This window comes from Mesoplodon densirostris, chromosome 11 (assembly GCF_025265405.1).
Source record: "Mesoplodon densirostris isolate mMesDen1 chromosome 11, mMesDen1 primary haplotype, whole genome shotgun sequence".
Taxonomy (NCBI): Eukaryota; Metazoa; Chordata; class Mammalia; order Artiodactyla; family Ziphiidae; genus Mesoplodon; species Mesoplodon densirostris.
The window spans coordinates 18,312,106-18,326,915 of NC_082671.1; the positions used below are offsets into that span (position 1 = coordinate 18,312,106).

Genomic DNA, 14,810 nt, shown 5'->3' on the forward strand with positions numbered 1-14,810 from the left:
GTACGCGGGCCTCTCACTGTTGTGGCCTCTCCCGTTGCGGAGCACAGGCTCCGGACATGCGCAGGCTCAGCGACCATGGCTCACGGGCCCAGCCGCTCCGCGGCATGTGGGATCTTCCTGGACCAGGGCACGAACCCGTGTCCCCTGCATCGGCAGGAGGACTCTCAACCACTGCGCCACCAGGGAAGCCCTCTCATGGCCTTTAGTAGCTCATCAAAGCTCTTGAATTTGGCTCATCTTCCTGTCTTGATATACTCCCTCAAATCTCTCCAGACACATCCTTTTCTTCTTCTTTTTTTAAAATAAATTTAGATATAATCGACACATAACATTATATTAGTTTCAGGTGTATAATATTCGATATTTGTGTATGTTGCTAAATGATCACCACAGCTAGTCGAGTTAACATCCATCACGATATGTAGTTAACAAATTGATTTTCCTGTGATGAAAACTTTTAAGATCTACTATCTTAGCAACTTTCAAATATACAATACAGTATTATTAACTATAGTCAGCATGCTGTTCACAGACAACAGGCTTTTCAACCTGAAGCACTCTGACCTTCACTGAACTTTGTCTGCAAAAGGCCATTCTTTTTCTACCTCCAGTCCTTTTAAGATTTTTGTCTTTTCCAGAAAATATTAATCCATATACCTCAATCCTGTACTTACTCTTTTCATACATGTGGCAGATTATAAAAAAATATAGAGTTGCTTTTTTTGATCAGTACTATTACTTCTCTTTGGCAGTTTCACTATTTTTCTGGATAGTAGTTATTCCAGAATCAGTTTGTTGAATATAATTTTTATTCATGATTTCAGTATTACAGTCTAACAGTTCTCGATATTTTATTTAACTTTAAGATTAGAACATGAAATTTTACTAGAAGGTTAAATGTTTTAGGATGGCTTCAAGAAAATTCAGTTATTTGTTTTAAGGAAATACCTTGGACAATATAATTTGTTTGTCTCTATACTTCTTTAAGACATAGAACTGGAGAGAGGAAATTTACTTATCTTTAGAGGTTTAGAGAATGCTACTTATGACTTAACTCATTCCTGATGTCACTGAGTGCCTAAAAAGTACCAGATAGTAAGTGAGGCTCCGGGGTTAAACTGGTAAACAAAAATTAGCATTGCCTTTGTCCTCCTAAAACTTTCAGCCTAAAAGAGGAAGACCAACTTTCATCAAATGATCACATACCAAAAGCTGAATGGAAAACTGTCACAAATACAGTGAGAGAGGTTCTCTGACTACATGTGAGAACTGCTCAGAGATGGAAGGTTTCTCGGAAGTTACAGCTCCCAGGGTTTTTCAGCTGTTTGTTTTTGGTTTTGGTGCTTCCAGTGGATGAAGTACAGGAGTGCCTCGACAGGCATTCATATGGCAACCAGAGTGGATGCTACTGCAAGAGTGCAGGGAAGCAGCCGCATAGCACAGGGAGATGAGCTCGGTGCTTTGTGACCGCTGGGAGGGGTGGGATAGGGAGGGTGGGAGGGAGGGAGATGCAAGAGGGAAGAGATATGGGAACATATGTTTACGTATAACTGATTCACTTTGTTATAAAGCAGAAACTAACACACAATTGTAACGCAATTATACTCCAATAAAGATGTAAAAAAAAAAAAAAAAAAAGAGTGCAGGGAAGATCTCCCAGGTCAACAGTAGTGGAAGCAAATCAGTAGCATTGAGTAAGTGCCCACTGCACACGAGGTGGCAAAGAATCTGGTGATAACACAGTGGGGATAAAGAAAATGTCAGTGAAGGCTCACAAAACCCTTGTGTTAAATGTGCGTTTTGATGGTTTTGTTTTATGAATATTTTAATCATAGTAGAGAATTGCACGTGGAAAAATTTATATCAAATTGTGTATGAAAATGGGTCATGTTTACCTTGGGTAGTTTATAAAAATGGAGAAAGGTAAAAGAGCCAAAATGTTTGTAATTGAGACAAAAATTATTAAGGATGTAGTTCCAGTTTCACTTTAACAATGATCCTGAGAGATATAACACAATTTAAGATTTTTTTATTACTTTCTACCAATAGTCTTAGGTAAGGTTTTTGTGTTTTGTTTTGGTTTTAGTTTTTGTGTTTTCTTTTTTTGTATGAAAAAGAAAACTAAACTCTGTCTGTTAATGAGGGAGCAGCACTCATTCAAAAAGATGTTCAGACAACTGGAGTTCTTTTTTAAAGGCAGAATACTGCCATCTGTTGTTCACTGAAATTGTTTCTAGGCTAAGCAAACAGAAACCTCAAGTTCAAGTTTAACAACAATTCTTAAAATTCAACAAACAAAAGACCATCAAAATTCATCACCTTTAGGGGTTCATACTTATTTCAGAGAGTCTGATTTTTTTCTATAATATTTACAAGCTTGTGCTCAATCAGAGAATCCAGTTTCTTCCACTAACAGAAATAATCATGCTTTTTATTTACATAGCAACTTACACTTAACCAAGCCTTCCCAGTTCATTTGCGTGAGCAGTCCTGGGAACAGTCCATTACCTGAATTCCTCCTAGCTTTGCCAGCCACCTCATCTTTTTATAATTAGAAGAAACAGAGAGAACCAGCCTGGAAATCAAAGGCAGCTAAGGTTATCTTCTCAGAGATATGCGTGCTTACTCGAGTAAGCGATTTCATAAGTATGTTTTATTTCCTAAATAATAAAACAATATTCTGTAATAGTTGTTATTTTTGAGGTCGTTGGATGAATTTGCTAGTGTCTGGAAGATCTTAGAAAACATAAACAGAGGGACAATTTTAACACTTTGGAGCTTATTTGCAGACAGACTGTAGGGAAATATATAAGGACACAAGGCATGTACTACATCCTATTTGGTGACATGGAATGTTCCCTGACCATCAAAAGAGAAGGAGGTTAAGAATTCTGGTAACTGCTGGAGTTTGCTGTGTCTCACATCTCAAATGGGTCCCGACCAACTGAAATGTTTTTAGAAAGCAGTTTGATGAAGGGCCCTGTATGTTTTCCTCCTACTGTACATACATATTATCTTAAGGAGAAAATCCAAGGGTCAACTCATGTTCCCTGCCAGAAAATTAAAATAAGCAAACATCTGCTTCCTTAGGATGACATTTAGCCAAGGTTCAGCCTACAATGAGTTACTGCAAAATGTTCACATGATTTCATTTTTAAAAAATTTCCCAACCAACTTCAAGTCTAAAATTATAAATGGGTCCTATGAAAGTATAAACACATATGCAATTCTGCTGGCTCTGAGGTCAGAACCAGTAATGCACCAAAGATCATTTATTGAATCCAGCTCATCTTCTAAATGAATTTAGACGAAGAGACTGCTTCCTGGTATCAGAGAGAAAGATTTGGAGGGCAAGGGGGTGGAAAACTGCTTTAGAGAAATAGGATGACACAGCTCCCCAAAGCCTCTCAGGCATCTTTTCCCAGCATTAGGACCAAAGCTGGGTAAGAAAAGTCCCAGTGACTCCTTTTATGTGTCGTCCCTTACACTGTTTATTCCTCCATTGTCCCAATTCCCTTTTCACCCTGAGAATGGTCTTCCCATGCCATGTTTGCCTCCCAGGGTGTCTCCCAAGATGACTAAATAGAAAGAAAAAAAAAAAAAAACTTCCACCAATGGAGCTAAGATGCCTACTTTTAGAATTCCTTTCACATAGTGTGTTATAAATCATATCAGTGCAGTCAACCATATTAACTGAAACCAGGACTTCTGTACAATTACTTTCTAAGAGCCTAAAATTAATCTCAGAACTACTCTGAGTATATAGGAGTAAGGGATACAATCTTTATGACTACATTTACCTAGAATAAAAAGTGAAACTAGGGCTTCCCTGGTGGCGCAGTGGTTGAGAGTCCGCCTGCCGATGCAGGGGACACGGGTTCGTGCCCCGATCCCGGAAGATCCCACATGCCGCGGAGCGGCTGGGCCCGCGAGCCATGGCCGCGGAGCCTGTGTGTCCGGAGCCTGTGCTCCGCAACGGGAGAGGCCACAGCAGTGAGAGGCCCGCGTACAGTAAAAAAAAAAAAAAAAAAAAAAAAAAAAAAAAAAAAAAAAAAAGTGAAACTAAGGTTTTGCATTTGTTGTTTTGTTTTGTCAGTAGAGAAATGATATCTCTATGCTGCCTTCATTTATAAAGAAACTACTGACCCAGTGTGTGTAGTAGACAAACACACACATACATATACCTCCCTTTTTGCACATAATCTTTTTCAGTGAAATAATAATAATGATGGTGGTGCTATATAATATTTTTCAAACATGTACTGGAGGCCAAGCACTCTACTGAGGTCTTTATGTGCCTGATCTCATTGAATCATTAATAATACTATACAGCAGGAATTATTATTGCCCTTTTTAGAGATGAGAAAACAAGAGCTAAGGAGATAAGTGACTTTCCCCACTTCTCACCAGATCTGAAATTTGAACACCGGCAGTCTGACTCTAGATCCTGTTCTTAAAGGTCCCATGTACTACCTCATAAAATAAAAATTTGATATTGATGAATGAATAAAACTTCCTCTCTTATATCCCAATTTTTTATACCTTTGCTTCCAACTTCTCACATATATGACCTCTCAAATTACATACAGGATGAAAATATACACTTGTACCTTTTTGTACATCACGTGTTAATTCATAAACCAAACTTCACTTTTTATCCTTTGTTCCAGGAGTGGTAATGCATAGCTTTAATGTAGCTATTATATTATGTCTCATTTCAAGTGAAAGAATGTGTTGGGTTTAAAGTAGTATGGAGCCCTCGTAATCAGTAGTTGATCTGTTAATTTTAAAAGTTTTTAAAACAGAGAATCATAAAAATATAACATATTTTCCATATCTCTAGCAATATGTTGATATTTTAACTTGATACATATGAATATGTAGATTTCACACATTTGTGATGAAGAGCCAAGAATGTTTCTCTTTGGGTATATTTTTACTATATTGATTAGAGTTCCAAGTTATGTTACATTCAGCACACCCATACTTCATGGTATATGACTACCAGGTTCAGGGTTGTTTTTGTTTTGCTTTGTTTTTTGTTGTTTTTTTTTACAGTAGAAATGACAGCCATTTGGAAGCATTCTGAGTTGAAAATCTTTCAGGCACATTATCATTTTCTTCTTGAATCTTTACAGTTATATCACCCCTACTTAATTTAACAAATCATTGTCGGGGCCTCATCTTTATGAGTCTGTTTATGAAGTCTTTAAAATTATTCAACTTAGTTTTTAAAGAAACTATTCCATTGTTTACTCACATATCACTGGTTTATAGATATTTTATTAGCATATGTAAGTTACAGTGACAGTTGCAACTGGCCTAAACAGATTTAGGACCAAACAAAACTGACACTTGGCAAATGTGCTACTCAACTATTGGGAGTGGAAGTTCTAGAAAATAGTCTATTCCCCATAAGTACTTGGTGTACATTAGACATTTTACCATAGGAGGGAAACAGCCATCAGTGAGTCAATAATAAGTTAGAAGGTGAAGCTTGAGTAAGATTAGCAATTGGTGAAACAAGGACTTTTCGAAGTCTACATAATAATTTTAAAAGGTTTTTTATGTCTGTATAGCACAGGGAACTACATTCAATATCTTATTATAAACCATAATGGAAAAGAATATGAAAAATAATTTATTTATATATATCTCTGAATCACTTTGCTGTACAGCAGAAATTAATGCAACATTATAGGTCAACTACACTTCAGTAAAATAAAATTTAAAAGTAAATAAATCAAAATCTTTTTTAAAAAATTTAAAATTCTTAATGAGCCAAGCAATAAGTTTTAAAATTATTTGATTCTTTCTTCTTTGACGTTTGTGTGTGTATGTATGTTATGTAAAGAAATGCTTTAGGCTTACAGAATTGGGAGGGATATTAGAAAGATAAAGGCGAGTTCTCTGATTTTGCAGGGGCAGGGCCTGAGGGCTCCAATGGATACAGTATCACCTAGAGAAAAGCCATGGTTGGTTTTGGAAACCATCATAAAACTTAAAATACTGAACACACACACACAAAAAAACGGCCTAATTTGAGGGATAAACCGTCTCAACTAGGTTATCGAGATAATTATATCAGTTCTAGTGCTTTTGCGTTTATAACCTATCTCTGAGTTTCATGTAGAATTATGAAGAGAGACTTCTGTACTGCTTCCAATTCTTTTCCTCCAGTTAGAATAAATTAATGTCCAAAGCAAGGGACACATCAAATGATTCACTAAGTCGGAAGACTTGAGAATTATTACATCTTCTGCCCGTGGGCAGGGATGTATTTAACCTATTTCAATAAGTTATCAGTTTAATCTTTGCTTCAAAATATATAGGGAAAAGAGCGATAACGTGACTATACTGGTGCTACCCCCCCAAAAAAAGGAGTCAAGAATTGGATGCCTTATCTTCTATACCCCACCCTCTATATACCAGATAATCTCCCTAATCATTTTGAATCGGTAATTGCTGTTGACGTCAACTTTCCCAAACCCTTTCTGATTTCCCGCTTGGGCACTTTCACTTTCTTGGAGTGAAATGATGTTTGTTTACTTCTTTGTTTTCATTTACCTTCTTCCAGTAGTTATTTCGTAAGACTTCTTAGTGATATTTTTCTTTTAGAAATTCTCCATTTCTGAACAATATGTTGATAGAAACCCAAACACAGTGCCGCAGTAAATAATCTGTCATGTTCCTTAAAGATATATACTTTTGTTTTACATTCTAGTAGTCGTTTGACCACATAGATTTATTAGCTAAATTTTTCGTAATTTGCGGCTTATGGTGGTTTAGAAATTTAGATGCCCTTTATAGAGTGCAAATTTTTTCTGACCCCTACACATTTTCGAAGTTTTCCCCTTTATCATACCAGAACTGTAATTTCAAAGTTTTACCACATTAGTAGTGACAGTAAAAACAAAATTTCTATAATTGAATTGATTGATACATGCCTAGTCTAGGAGTTACATCTAATGTTATTTCTAAGTGTATTTGTTATTGTTTCCTTAACTTATCTCTGACTCCAGATTTTCTTGGCCCTTGGTTTATGTTGAGTAAAGTAACTTGGAAGCAAGCTAGATTGTTACCATAGCAACCAGCATTGTGTAGGACATCCTGGAGATGGTGAAGTAGACTAGAAGAAGATAAAGGGGGGAAAGGAAGATGCTGAAAGAACGGGTTGCTTTGAAAAGTGGTGGATTTACCAAAAGATTCAGTTATTTTTGGTTTGATATATAAAACTGCACTTTAATCCACTGTTTATCAGACTTAAATTCCAGATTTTCTATTTAGAGGTGGCAATCCAAATTTGGTTGTCATTTAAATAGTGCCCAGGAAATTATATGTGCATTTTCTTAAATGTTAAATATAAGTATTTCCATTATAAGGAGAGCCTGCAAAGTAAAATGTTTTTTATTGCCTGGTCACTCTTTTCAAGGAAAAGATTCATTTGATCATATGCACCATAAAAAGACTCAACTGTGGTTTTATGCTCAGTAGAGTTGGTTATTGCACTCAAAGATGATTTCAGGCTGTTAGCTTAAGACTTTCCTTTAAAGTAGCTTTAATATAAACTTAACCTTTAGTGTTTATTATCACTAGCTAAGATTTCACCAGTTAAATGAAATTTTTTCCGAGTGTTATTTGGTATACCTAGAAATTGAATTATATTATTCTGAAAGTTGAATAGGTGTGGAAATACCCTCTGTGTGAGTCACTCTGTGTTGTTTCATATTTTGTATCATATGATGAAAAAACACTACCAATCAGCCTAAGCCCCTCTCCCCTGAAATTCCTTTATAGTGACTCCCTGGATGTGCCTGGGTCTTTATAATTTGCCTGCTGTTTATTGAAACAGCAGCCCATCTATCTTTCAGTCTTTCATCATTTCGTGTGTGGTTAGCTTTGGCAAGTTTGTGGCAAACAAATCTGATTGTTGGTTTTAGATTTCATGCCTCATTGAAGGCTTTCATTACTTGAGCCAAAAACTGATGATAACGTCTTATGTGTGATACAACTTTGAATTGTTACACAATTTTAATTTTTAAATCATAAAACTAATAAAACAAAGACCTGACTTTATAACAGTAGGGAGACTTTTCCAATAGTTGAAGTGTTTGGTTTCTTAGCCAATTCCAATATGGGTAATATGCTTTTTTTTTTTTAATAGATCTTTATTGGAGTGTAATTGCTTCACAATACCGTGTTAGTTTCTGTTGCACAACAAAGCAAATCAGCTTGGCCTGAGTATTTCTTTTGTTTTCACTTGAAGACCTTCGCTTTCACAAAAGCTACAGACAGTATAAGTAACATTGAATTACATAATGTGCTTGGTTTTGTTTTTTTTTTTTTTTTTCGGAGCACGGGCCCCTCACTGTTGTGGCCTCTCCCATTGCGGAGCACAGGCTCCGGACGCGCAGGCCCAGCGGCCATGGCTCACGGGCCCAGCCTCTTCACGGCATGTGGGATCCTCCCGGACCGGGGCACGAACCTCCACTCCCTGCATCGGCAGGCGGACTCCTAACCACTGCGCCACCAGGAAAACCCAATGTGTTTGTTTTCTAAGTTCTTATGTAACACTAACATTGGCTTACAAGGATGAGTTTTCAGTTCTGTTTCTATTTTAAAGTTACTTTTAAATTTTTAGTTATTTGTTTTTTTCTGAGCATATAAGAAATACATCCATTACTTTTAAAAAAAGACATAAAATTAGAGAATTATAAGATGCATTTGTTTTCTCACCAATAATTTATTTTAAAATGTAATTATCATTGTCAATGAGCACATTCTACTTTTTCTTCAGATTTGTAAGTTTTATGTACTGAGACCATTTTGAGAAAACCTATTAACTATTAGAACATAAACTGTTAATTTTATTGTCAAAACATCTTAAAATTTTATGTCCTGGGTACAAAGTTTGACTTAAAATTTAATTTTTTAGGGAAATAGTACAGTGATGTACTAGTTTAAGATTATTAGAACAACATGGGTAGGAATAAATATTACTGTTTTATAAGATCACACTGGGTGAGTTTTTCAGAAGCATAATAATTAGAGATGCACTTGAAAATACGTTTCTAAAAGGGAATGTTAAGCTAATTGAATGGCATTTCTCACAAACATTTTTTAAATTAACAATGTAAATAAAAATGTGAAATACACATAGTTATATATCCTAAAGCTATGAATATTACACTTAAGTTTTCATGTTGGTTCATGGAAGATATTTAAACCTACAAAGAGAGAAAAACATGGCACAATAATTAAATAAAGCATTAAATAATTACAGATATATTTAGTAATGTACAATGAAAACGTTCAGTATTTATTTCGGCCTGTTAGTTCAGCTATTGAGCTGTGGAAAGAGAGTATGTATTTGTGTTTGCAGCCTGACGTTTCCATGCTGTAGCTATCTGAGTTATTTTTGACTCAGTTATTTTTTTTTTACTAGTTTTTTTTTTAATTAATTTATTTTTTTTGGCTGTGTTGGGTTTTCGTTGCTGCACGCGGGCTTTCTCTAGTTGCGGCGAGCGGGGGCTGCTCTTCGTTGTGGGGCATGGGCTTCTCATTGTGATGGCTTCTCTTGTTGTGGAGCACGGGCCCTAGGCACGTGGGCTTCAGTAGTTGTGGGTCGCGGACTCAGTAGTTGTTGCTTGCGGGCTCTAGAGCACAGGCTCAGTAGTTGTGGCAAACAGGCTTAGTTGCTACGCGGCATGTGGGATCTTCCTGGACCAGGGCTCGAATCCGTGTCCCTTGCATTGGCAGGTGGATTCTTAACCACTGCGCCACCAGGAAGTCCTGGCAAGTTATTTTTGACTAATAAAAATGAATGTAATAAGAGTAGCTACCTTGTAGACTGTGCTGAATAAATATCAGCTGTCACCATTATTGTCCACCATTATTATTATTGCTACTCTTATTATTCTAGTACGAAAAGACCTAATTTCTATATGATAGTTTTACAGAATAATTTATCCTTGCTTATAGTTATTATACCTTCACAGATGTTGGGTGTTTTCATAATTATCATATTTATCATATTTATCATATTTATCATAATTATCATATTTTTCTGATTGCAAAAAATATGTTCACTTTTTCTGTGACATACTTTATAAAAATGAAACAATATTTTATGAATATTCTTCCAAATAAACATTTATAGACCTACCCAAATCTTTTAAATAAGTGCATTATACTTTATAGTATATTTGTAATATAACTTTTTAAAACAATTTCTCTGTTGATGATGAATTTATGGCCACATTCTTTGATTGTTATCAGCGTATTGCAGTATCCTTTGTGACCTTATCTTTGTATTTTTGTATATATGTAATTTTTCTTTGGACTAGATGTCTTCTACATTGTCTTGCTAGATTATAGGATATATAAATTTAAACTATAAATTGATAGACTCAGCAAGAATTTCTTTGCAATAATATTGGATTATTTTTTACTCACTGCTCATTTCCCCAAACCATTACTAATACTCGGTGCTAGCAGTCTTTTATTATTTTGCAATTTAATAAGTAAACATTTTTTTATTACTTTAATTTGTGTCTTAAATATTCGGGAGGCAAGTAGCTTTTGTATATTTGATTATTAACTTTTGTTTGAATTGTATATTCATTTCCTTTTTCCAAGTTTATCTTTTATTGATTTTTTTAAAAAAGCCTTTTATTTACATATGTTTTATCTTCTCTGGGTGGCATATATTTTCTCATGGACTATTTGTTTTTTACCTTTGCTTATGACATATTTGCTTATGAGAAGTTTATGTCTTCATTTAGTCAGATCTGTTAGATGTTTTCTTGACAGTTTATGCCATTTATATTATTTTTAATGGTCTTCCTAATCCCAAGATTATAAAATTTTTCATCTCTCTGGAGTTTATTTTTAAGTCTGTTGTGAAAGAATGATTAAACTTTATTTTCCCCCAAATACATAGCCAAATGTCTAATAGCCTCTTATTGAAAAACTCCAGAATTATTATTACTATTATTTATATCATTATCATTATTGAACACTTATAATTGTTCACTTACAGCACAACAGTAAGTGCTTTACCTATAATCTCCCTTTTACTTCTTATCATTACCTTCTGAGGTTGGTACTCTACTACATCCATTTTACAGATGGAGAAGTCACAGCACCGAGAGCTTACTAACTTGCCAAATCATGCAGCTAGAAAGTGGTAGGGTCAGGAAGTCATGATTGGGATGTAAGTAGCCAAGTTCCAGAACCTCACGCCAATCACTGTGTTATTCAGTTTACAGTTCTGTGGGTTCCTCGTGCCTCATACTGTGGTAGCATTCCAATATTAACAGTCATCTGCATGCCGTCTTTAAGCTTCACCTACTTTCTTAACCTTGACCCTGCCCACGCTCTCCCTTATTCCCACATCTTCCCACCTACGTTCCTGCCTGACCAGCAGGGTGAGGAACGGTCCTGTCCTCTGTTTCTAATGCTCTTCGTTTCTTTAGCAAATATAGAGTAGTAACTCTGAATCTGATAGGCAGTTGGGCAGAATGGGACAGATGTGCCACGGAATTCCAGAACTGAAATTTCTGTTCTTACTAACCACAAGAGGGACAATTTGTGAATCTGAACAAGTTGAGTTGCTTTTTGTGCTTATCTCTAATATTAGTTGAATAATTATCACACACCCGGCTCAAATATCACACTAGAATATTACTAAAATTAAAATTTTATACTATATTAGTGTTGCTTTTCAGAATGAAATTCCTTTTTTATAGCTGAGTAGTATTCCATTTTGTGTGTATATATATGTGTGTGTGTGTGTGTGTGTGTGTGTATAAAACATCTTTTTCCATTCATCTATCAATGGACGCTTTCTAAATAATATACATTAAAATGTTGAGCTCTTCATAAGGAGTGATCAATATGAATTTTTTTTTGTTTCCTGATACTTTCTATTTTTTAAAAACTGGTGTTTATCTTTGTATCTCTTCAAAGTGCCTCCATAGGTTCTAACAGTAAAAATGTGCCCTGAACACAAAACTGGCAAAAGCCATGGCAAATTTTGGCAAAATTTGAGACAGAAATGTGATTTGAATGTTACTTTACTGCAGCCCTAGTGTCACTTCAGTCTGCATTTCAGAAAAAGCCCAGTTTCCCTCCCTGTGCCTCCAGCCTCAGGCCTTTCTCGCCCGACCTCCTGTGTTTGGTGTCTCAGTCTCCAGGAACCAGTATCACTGTGGATATTGCTGTGATGGGCGAGGCTCACGGTCTCATCACCGACCTCCTGGCAGACCCTTCTCTGCCCCCCAACGTGTGCACGTCCCTGAGGGCAGTGAGCAACCTTCTCAGCACACAGCTCACCATCCAGGCCATTCACAAGCCCAGAGTGAACCCCGTCATTTCCTTCAGTGAAAACTATACCTGCTCTGATTCTGAAGAAAGCTCTGAAAAAGACAAGCTGGCTATTCCCAAGGTAGGTATTAATGACATGCTCCTGAAAGGGTGAAACTGTTTCTTCCCATTGTCTCCTGGGCCTCTTTCTTATCACCTCAAACCCACATGGAGATTCATATCAGTGACTCCCCAAGGATGTGTCTGTCAGTCATGGTGACCAAAGTGATACTAATGTAAACATAAAGACTTCCATCCTTAAATGTGATAGCTTTCTGTAATGAAAAAAATTTACCTTTTTGCATTACCTTTTTTTATTCAGACGTTCAAGAAATTTTTTTCTTCTCTATACCAGGATTTGTTCTGTGGGATAAAGATATAGTGGTGATAAAAAATTTTAAAAAAAACAACAGAAATCCCTGCTCCCACTCTTGTGGATTCTGTTTAAAATTCATTGCCTTCTGAAACACAAGATTCCTTTGCTCTTTGATTTCTTAGTATGGTAGCCTTCATGGTACCCTCATGTCTTTCTGAAACCCAACAAGTTTTGAACTTAGAAAAGTTCTAGTTGATGTTAGATTATTTAAAGTAAAAGATGGCCTTCGTGATTCATATATTTTCTTCTTCTTACATATAACATATAAGAGTTTTACAAAAGTAAGCTCTAGGGAATAGGGTTCTGGACCCAGTTTAGACCTCAGTATTAGTTAAAAACAAGTCATGCTAAAGACTAAAAAAAAGAATCAGAATTTCAGTGGTCTCAGGTACATCCAGCATACTTATTTATTTGGTAAACAAGTAGCTGTCCTCTGGAGCTGGTGGTCAGTCAGTCACATCTGTGTTTTTGCCATTGTGAGGCTCTTGATTCAGGACAGTGTCCTTCACGCAACTTTGTCAATTAAGTTATTTAAGTTTCCTTCGAACATCTACTTCTCTGAGAAAGATACGGCTAAGCGTGATATAACAATAAAGGAATGGGGAGAGAGTAACTGATTCCCTTGGGCCTCAAAAGAGACATGAAGTCAGTGACAGATTTACAGACAATAATCCTGATATTTACAGTGCTTGACCTTTTCTCTTCCTATTGAATTACGTTCTAAGATACATATCCAGATCTTTAAGAGATTTTGGAAACTATTTAGTATCAGAGGTCTTCTTGAATCCTGAGGTGCCATATCCTCACTTCTCAGAGTTTTTACCGTCTTCAGGAAGAGCAGACTGAGTCTTTGTTAAACTCTGCCTACACAATTGTGCTCCTTGGAGTAACTGGCCACAAATAAAAATGAATTGACCTCCTACCTCTTATAACTATTGCTGTAGTTGTGTTAGATTACCTTCCCTTTGATTTTTTAAGATTAAGACTCTCGTTAGAGGGCCAGTGCTCATGCTGGTGAGCTCAGAACCATGCCTGAGTGCTGATGGTGCCACAGATCCCACTTAGGATATGGTAGGAAAATAAATAACAAAGAGAGGGTCACAGGTTGACCAGCAGAGTCTTCTATTAAGAGGAGTTGGTCCTAATGACTTTACCCATTTGCCTGTCTTAAGTCATGTTAACCACAAGAGAGGTGATACATCTTGTGAGTTATACTCTTACCCTTAGCTCCTGTCATTTGTGAATCAAGAAATTAAAAATAAATCAATAAACACTTTGATATAGCGACTACTGTTGTGCTAGATGATAAAAATTAATCCATGTCCCACACGAGTGTCTTTTGAGGAAAATCTACTGGTCATAATAACTAACTAACATGATGTGTGTATAGTTGTATAAGCCCTATTGAACTAATTTAACTATAAAATTGTCACAAAGGTAATTGATTCTCATTTCCCATAATCCCATATTTGTGTAAACATTGAAATGAAGATCCCCAAAATGTTATTTTTATAATATTCATTGATTTTGGCCAGAGTTTCTTATTGAATTTCTGAGTGCCCAAATTTTAGATAAATGATATTCAACCAATGTAGTTTAATAAATTCATTGCCATTTTGTTTCATTATATACAAGTTAGTGATAGAAAATATGCTTGGTAACAAAATCAATGCTCCTTCTTCCCAGCGCCTGAGAAGGAGTTTGCCCCCTGGTTTGCTGAGACGAGTTTCATCAACTTGGACAACCACCACCTCAGCCACGGGTCTGCCCACTTTGGAGCCTGCCCCAGTACGGAGGGACCGTAGCGCCAGCATCAAACTGCATGAAGCACCTTCATCCAGGTTAGGCGGTGCTCCTGATGGTTTCATATGTCTTGGAGAAGTTTTTTTTTTTTTTTTTTTTTTTTTTTTACCAAAAATGAGTTATAAATTACAGTAGAAGGGAGGCCCAGCCAATTATAGTTGGCTGGAGGCCAGCTTTGAAAATGAAAAAGGTGTATGGTTTAAATCCAGAGCAGTATAGGGATTAACATCAGATAATTAGGCTTAAATTGTGTTGTATGGCCTTA

General features: G+C 36.2%; 1 protein-coding gene across 1 annotated transcript in view; it reads left to right on the forward strand.

Annotated features, from left to right (window-relative positions):
* Positions 1-14,810, forward strand: part of PDE3A (phosphodiesterase 3A) — a 313,671-nt gene that overhangs the window by 240,763 nt on the left and 58,098 nt on the right. Inside the window, exons 3-4 of the mRNA XM_060112140.1 lie at positions 12,191-12,448; positions 14,429-14,583. Coding sequence (XP_059968123.1) covers positions 12,191-12,448; positions 14,429-14,583 — 413 coding nt within the window. The remainder of the gene's footprint in view (positions 1-12,190; positions 12,449-14,428; positions 14,584-14,810) is intronic.